Source organism: Microcaecilia unicolor, chromosome 11, assembly GCF_901765095.1.
Source record: "Microcaecilia unicolor chromosome 11, aMicUni1.1, whole genome shotgun sequence".
In the NCBI taxonomy this organism is placed as follows: Eukaryota; Metazoa; Chordata; class Amphibia; order Gymnophiona; family Siphonopidae; genus Microcaecilia; species Microcaecilia unicolor.
Genome location: NC_044041.1, coordinates 32,164,331 through 32,172,081, shown reverse-complemented (window position 1 = coordinate 32,172,081; position 7,751 = coordinate 32,164,331). Strand labels below are relative to the sequence as shown.

The following is a 7,751-nucleotide window of genomic DNA, read 5'->3' as shown; positions in this document are numbered from 1 at the left end:
ACAATACTCAAGGTGCCAATTAATATATAATTGGTCTGCTTCTTAATTTAAAAAAAAAAAAAAAAAAATTGGGAGCAATTAACTTTTTTTTTTTTTGTTACATTTGTACCACGCGCTTTCCCACTCATGGCAGGCTCAATGCGGCTTACATGAGGCAATGGAGGGTTAAGTGACTTGCCCAGAGTCACAAGGAGCTGCCTGTTCCTCAGTTCCCCAGGACCAAAGTCCACCACCCCAACCACTAGGCCACTCCTCCACTCATTCATGACATGAAAACTCACATCAAAAAGAGCCTTCTTCACTGAGAGTAAACACCCATATCACATGCACAGGGTCAGAACAGTTGACTGAAATCTGATCTGCGTCTCTCAGTTACACAACAGAAGGAGGGTTGAACAGAGGACAGCAACTCACTTTTCAAGCTGAGAAACGCAAAAGCTGGCTAGCTCATCTTGCAAACAAGAGAACAGCACAAATTAAACAGGCAAAAAAAAAAACACATCGCAGCTCTTTTACAAAACAGTCCTGAAACTGCATTATAATTCATGTCTCCGTGAATTACAATGCAATTTAATCATTAATAAGCACATCAACAGCAGACAACCAAACTATTAGGAATAACAAGCTGCTCAAATATTTAACTGAATGGAGTGATGCATCCCCAATACTGTGTAAAAGAAAATTTAATTTGTGTTGTGTTTGGCACCTCCAATCATTTTGAGCAATGGGGGCAGGAGAGAAATAAAAGCAGTTGTAGAGATGTTTTCTTTTTTTTGCTCATATTTGAATTTCAAAAATACAAGAGACTGCAATGTACTATTTAGATAAAAGTTGCTAGCTAGTCATGGTTCTTCTAACTGCTATTAAACAGGCTTGCCATTCTGAATGCTTGAGGTGTTGAACCCCATCCTTCATCATTTCACCCCTCATTTAGATACCCCCTTCCCAAAGAAAAGTGTTGATAATTATCACTCAGGACTATTCCTCCCAGAACCCAACTATGTGTAAGTACACATAATTGGACAGTACAATTTTTAAAAACATAAGAATAATTTCTACCCACCATTAACCTGGATAAATTGGCCATCTGAAAAAAACTGTCCACCCTGAAAATAAAAAAATATATAAGTGGGTGGTACCAAGCTTGTGTGGCTGTTAGGACCTATTGCTTTGACTGAAGCTGCTATTTGCAACTTCCAGAAGCTGCCACTCCTGCCTTAGGCAACCATTAGGCAGACTAGGAGATCAAGCCTAGCCCTGCTCATCCACAGCGACTCCTGCATGGGTAGTACTCTCATACAGAATGCAATGTTCTACCTCCACTAAACTAACTAATAAGATATTTAAAAACTTATTTCCACTCCTTTAGGCCTCCAGCTCAATGAGTACCCTGCCCCCAGTGTAACAGAAGCCTTTTTTCAAAGCTCTTCAGCACATTTGTTGCACTCTCCCCCATCTAACCCAGACTTTGCAGGAAAACTCTTGACCAACAACTGCAAACCTTTGCCTTTTATGGAATTTGGTACACGTGCATCCTACATGTGGCTGATTAATGGCTGGAAAGTCCTAGAGGATAAGGATACTGCCCCTGCATCATTCCCATTTCTGGATAGGCCAAGGATTAAACTCACTCACTACCCAAGATACCATCACATTTTAAGCTTGCAAAAGATTTAGGACTACTGTAAAATAAGTCAACATTTTGTAGTGGTTTCAAAACACACTGCTGCCTTACTGTGAGGTGCATTTATTCTGTGTAAACACATTTTACAACAGAAATGGTTTGAAGTACTTGAAATGTCAATGTCTGACACTGTACAGCTAACAGAAAAAAAGCAAAAACAAAAACAGCAGACAGAACATGCCTAAGAAAATTAAGATCTCCCCCGTCCCCAATGCTCTGCCTTCCTCAAAATCCTGACCCAAGAAAGTTTACATGAAATAAAATAACCAACAAATGCATCAATAAAATGCAATAAAAGAATGGATCCCTAAAATACAAATACACTAGTAAAACATGCCCGTTTCTGGAGCAAATGAAACGGGCGCTAGCAAAGTTTTCCTCCCGAACTCCCCCCCCCCCTATCCATCCCTTCGGCGTTGTGAAGCCACTGACCGCCATTGCTCCGCCCTCAACATCATCACATTTGACGCGAGGGCGGGGCCCAGAGACAGTTATTTCGGTGGCTTCACCACCACGAACCCTTCGAACCCGAAGGAAGTGACACTGACGTCAGTGTCCTCAGAACGTTGAGGGTGAGTTTTATTATATAGGATAGGAGTTTAAGGTGGCGGCATTTGCCGATGACTTGCTAGTAGTGCTTACGAAGCCCCGGGAGTCACTAGTTGATCTTTTGGAAGTATTCTCAGAATCTGGGGCATACTCTGGGTTTAAACTAAACTATGACAAGTCAGAGGCACTGGCTATTACAGCAGAACCCAGAAGAACTTGGGGGAGACAGTTCCCATTGAGGTGGGTGGAGGAATCATTTCAATATTTGGGCATTTTTTTTAGCAGCAAAGACAAAGGCGCTCTGTAGAACAAATGTCCAATTGTTGTTAGATAAAACAAAAAACAGCAATTGGATGCTTGGATCGCGTCGTGGGAAACAAACAAAATGGGCACCGCACTCGCAGAATTCGCGGGAGCGGCATCCGGAGGTGCACCTGACCCGTCCAGACTGCTACAGCAGACCGCGACGGCAAGGAACTCTGAGCTGACAACTGAAGCCCCGAAAACGGCGAAAGAGAAGGTCCCGACGCACCCCCCAGCGGTGTACAATATTTACAAGAGCTGGAAGAGGAGATCCCCCGACGCTGGCATACAGCGTAGCGTCTCAGCTTCTCGGACATGACGGTAATGCGCGTGCACGCGCGTACCCGATTCGCGCCAAAATCTTTTTTTTTTTTTTTTTGAAGCCCTGTTCCGCCGAACAAACCGCTAAAATTAAAACTGACCCACAAAAACAGAAGGAAGAGCAATAACCAGCCAAGAAAACTCCTCCAAATTACTGCTGCCTCTTTTTTTTTTTTTAACAGCTAGACAATATAGACACCCAAAACAGCAACCAGAGCTGCCTGCTCGTTAAAGTAATGGGGAAAAACACAGAGCTGCCTGCTCGTGATTTAGCTTGCTCTTTAAAATGCTCATAAGTTTTAACTTTCTATAGTGGCTGCCTCTCCCAAAGACATACACCTTTCTAAACAAAGGGTAGTCCTTCCCAGCCACGTATGGGAGATGGGGAGGAAGGGGGGAGGGACTCGGGGACACCCGAGTTTAACACCCCCAGAGGCTGTAAAGAAAGGAAACAAGAAAGGAAAAGAAATCCCTGCCTGACCAGCGTCTAAACAGAGAATTCCTAGGCACAGAAGAAGAGGTAGCATTATTAACCACTAAAAGATAAAGAGAGAGACTAATGGGCTCGCTTCCTACCTGCTGGGAGACTGAGAAAATACTGGGGCTAAGGTCACATGGCCAGGGCTCCTATTGGCTCTCTAGAGTCAGAGTTTTTTCTCAGTCTCCACCTGCTGGTAGGCGAGCACAACCCATCAGTCCAATCCTGGTCCGGTCCGGAGGGACGCTAAGGAAACAGCAATTGGATGCTTGGAGAGCTTTGACATTATCACTGTCAGGCCGGTTGTGTTTCATTTGCATGGTAATTCTCCCCAGATGGTTATATGTAATGCAAACTTTGCCTTTGCGGTTATTAAAGAAAGACATAAGAATGCTATAGCGCCTAGTGATGAAGTTTTGTTAGGCATACAAGGCAAAAATTCGTATGCCATTACTATTGGGGGGGATGGAACCAGGGCGGAATGGGCTTACCCAATATTAAATATTATAATATTGCTTGTAATTTGAGACATGTATGTGATTGGATATTTGCCTCTATCATACACCTCTAGAACATAGTTAACATAGTAAATGACAGCAGAAAAAGACCTGCACGGTCCATCCAGTCTGCCCAACAAGATAAACTCATATGTGCTACTTTTTCTGTATACCCTACTTTGATTTGTATTTGTCCTCTTCAGGGCACAGACCGTATAAGTCTGCCCAGCACTATCCCCGCCTCCCAACCTTGTTTAGACCCTATCAATTCATTTCGTTATTGCAGGGGGATAGTCCCTCTTTGCCACAAATAATGGGTAGATCTGTACTTCTGGGCCCTATGCGAGAGGCATGAGTTTCCTGGGAAAGCAACTGGGCGGCAACCCACAAGTGTCAGAACTTCTAACTATTAGAGGGAACCCAATGTTCAGACCTGGGCAGGAGAACTCAGTGTTTGTATGGTGGGATGCTCACGGTCTCAGTAATTTGGGGGCAGTGGTAGATCAGGCAGGAGAGCCCAGACCTCTAGACCATTTGATTCCTAGTGAGTCCATTCGATGGGGTGATACTTTTGCCCACTGCCAGCTGAAGCACTATGTCCACTCTCTCGATAAAGAGGCACTCAAATTTAAATTGGGAGAGAAAATTAAGACCTTGTTTGGGGAGATCTCTGAAGAGGCTCCTTCCATATCCAATCTACATAAGAAAATTTGGTCTATGGTACCTGGGAAGGAGCTGGCCCAACTTCGGCGACGATGGGAGTTGGACATGGGATGTGATCTTGCTTCCTGGGACATTGTAGCTCACCTCAAGAACATCCCCCAATTAATCAACGGAGCAGGATATCGGGAATGTGCATATAGAGTTGTTAACAGAGTATACTTTTCACAAGTTACTACTACTACTACTTATCATTTCTATAGCGCTACTACAAGTACGCAGAGCTGTACACTTGAACATGAAGAGACAGTCCCTGCTCGACAGAGCTTACAATCTAATTAGGACAGACAAACAAGAGAAGGGAATATTAAGGTGAGGATGATAAAATAAGGGTTCTGAACAAGTGAATAAGGGTTAGGAGTTAAAAGCAGCATCAAAAAGGTAGGCTTTTAGCTTAGATTTGAAGACGGCCAGAGATGGAGTGTGAAGTACCGGCTCAGGAAGTCTATTCCAGGCATATGGTGCAGCAAGATAAAAGGAACGGAGTCTGGAGTTAGCGGTGGAGGAGAAGGGTGCAGATAAGAGAGATTTACCCAGTGAACGGAGTTCCCGAGGAGGAATGTAGGGAGAGATGAGAGTGGAGAGGTACTGAGGAGTAGCAGAGTGAATGCACTTATAGGTTAATAAGAGGAGTTTGAACTGTATGCGGAAACGGATAGGAAGCCAGTGAAGTGACTTGAGGAGAGGGCTAATATAAGCATAACGACCCTGGCGGAATATTAGTCATGCAGCAGAATTTTGAACAGATTGAAGAGGAGAGAGATGGCTCAGTGGGAGACCTGTGAGAAGCAAGTTGCAATAGTCTAAGCGAAAGGTGATAAGAGCGTGGATGAGGGTTCTGGTAGTAAAGGAAAGGGCGAATTTTGCTGATATTATAGAGAAAGAAACGACAGGTTTTAGCAGTCTGTTGAATATGTGCAGAGAAGGAGAGGGAGGAGTCGAAGACGACCCCAAGGTTACAAGCTGATGAGACAGGAAGGATGAGAGTGTTATCCACAGAAATAGAGAATGGGGGAGGAGGAGAGGTTGGTTTAGGGGGAAAGATAAGAAGCCCAGCCTTGGTCATGTTATTTTCAGTTGGCGCTGAGACATCCAGGCAGCAATGTCAGACAGGCAGGCTGATACTTTGGCCTGGGTTTCGGCTGAGATTTCTGGTGTGGAGAGGTAGATCTGGGAGTCATCAGCATAAAGATGATACTGAAAACCATGGGATGAGATCAGAGTACCAAGGGAAGAAGTATAGATGGAGAAGAGAAGAGGTCCCAGGACAGATCCCTGAGGTACACCAACTGACAGTGGGATAGAAGTAGAAGAGGATCTACTACACTAAAGGTACGCTGGGAGAGCTAAGAAGAAAACCAGGAAAGAACAGAGCCCTGAAATCCAAGTGAGGACAGAGTATCAAGGAGTAGGCTGTGATCAACAGTGTCAAAAGCAGCAGATAGAGAAGGATGAGGATAGAATAGAGACCTTTGGATCTGGCTAGGAACAGATCATTGGAGACTTTAGCAAGCGTTGTTTCAGTTGAATGAAGGGGGCAAAAGCCAGATTGAAGTGGATCAAGAATAGCTTGAGATGAAAGAAAGTCAAGGCAACGGCAGTGAACAGCACGTTCAAGTATCTTGGATAGGAAAGGGAGGAGGGAGATGGGGCGATAGTTGTTGTTTGTTACATTTGTACCCCACGCTTTCCCACTCATGGCAGGCTCAATGCGGCTTACATGGGACAATGGAGGGTTAAGTGACTTGCCCAGAGTAGAGAGTTGCACGGGGACAGAAATCTTACCCATCCCCGCCCGTCCCTGCTGGAATCTTACCCGTCCCCACCCGTCCCCGCTGGAATCTTACCCATCCCCACCCATCCCCGCAAAATTTTAACCCATCCCAACCCGTCCCCACCCGTCCCCGCAAGAATTTAACCCATCCCCACCCGTCCCCGTAAGAATTTTAATGGTACATAAAAGAAAATTCCAGTTAGCTCCCTCAGTCTCTCTCTGGATTTGAGCCACAGCACTGTAGGCAAGGAAGGAACGGAAGTTGGAACACTCTGGTGCGCACATGTAAGACTTGTCTCCAATTCACTTGCACTGTGTGCTGAGAGGTCGCCACATGCACGCGCCAGTAGGTCAGGTGACATCTGATTCTCGTGCCTGTGTCAGAACTGAGGTCTGTGCACCAGCCTGGTAGCAAAGAGGATTAATAGTAACATAGTAAGTGACAGCAAATAGACCTGAACGGTCCATCCACTCTGCCAATAGTCACACTCATGATCAAGTCATCATTAAATCAACGAGTGTGATATTGATTATGGTCTTTCCTTCGTGTTTCTGGAACAAAGACCACAGAAGTCTATCTGGCCCTATCCTTATGTTCCAACTACTGGAGTTGCCGTTGAAGCCCACTCCAGTCTATTCGTCTTCTCATTTGTGGGACACAGACCGTAAAAGTCTGTCCAGCACTGTGCTCATGTTCCAGCCACTGAAGTTGATGTCTAAGCCCTTTCCAGCCCATCCTAAACCAGATTGCCATGTATGAGACACAGACCATACAAGTCTGCCAGGTATCAGCCCTAGTTCATCACAGCCAGAGTTGCCATCTAAGCGTCACTTGACACATCCACACACATGCAGCCATTTAAGGTTAGGTTTTATATAACGTCCATTTTCTAATTAGAGATCCTCTGTGTTCATCCCACGCCTTTTTGAATTCCGTCATCATTTGTGACTCTACCATCTCCTTAATGGAAGACTTTCCACATTTGTGCTGTTAAAGCAAAGAAGAAGAAGAGGAGGAGGAGGAGAAGACAGCACTCAAAGAAATTGGTATTCGGTAGATGAGAGGCTGGTGCAGGTGCAGCTTACACTTCTACGAGAAGACCGCAGAACTGCTTCCATCCCCGCGGGAACCCCGCAGGAACTGCCTCCGTCCCCACGGGAACCCCGCAGGAACTGCCTCCGTCCCCACGGGAACCCCGCAGAGCTGCTTCCATCCCCGTGGGAACCCCGCAGGAACTGCCTCCGTCCCCGCGGGAATCCCGCGAACCCCGTTCCCGTGCAACTCTCTAGCCCAGAGTCACAAGGAGCTGCCTGAGGTGGGAATCGAACTCAGCTCCCCAGGACCAAAGTCCACCACCCTAACCACTAGGCCACTCCTGCACTCCAGTTAGAAGGATAGGTAGGGTCCAATGAAGGTTTTTAAGG

The 7,751-nt window shown here is 45.7% G+C and overlaps 1 protein-coding gene across 1 annotated transcript in view; it reads right to left on the bottom strand.

The window, feature by feature from the left end:
* Positions 1–1,800: 1,800 nt before the first annotated feature.
* The window catches only part of LOC115479946 (N-alpha-acetyltransferase 25, NatB auxiliary subunit-like), an 82,504-nt gene continuing 76,553 nt past the window's right edge, over positions 1,801–7,751 (bottom strand). The window contains 1 exon segment of the mRNA XM_030218284.1: positions 1,801–1,821. Coding sequence (XP_030074144.1) covers positions 1,801–1,821 — 21 coding nt within the window.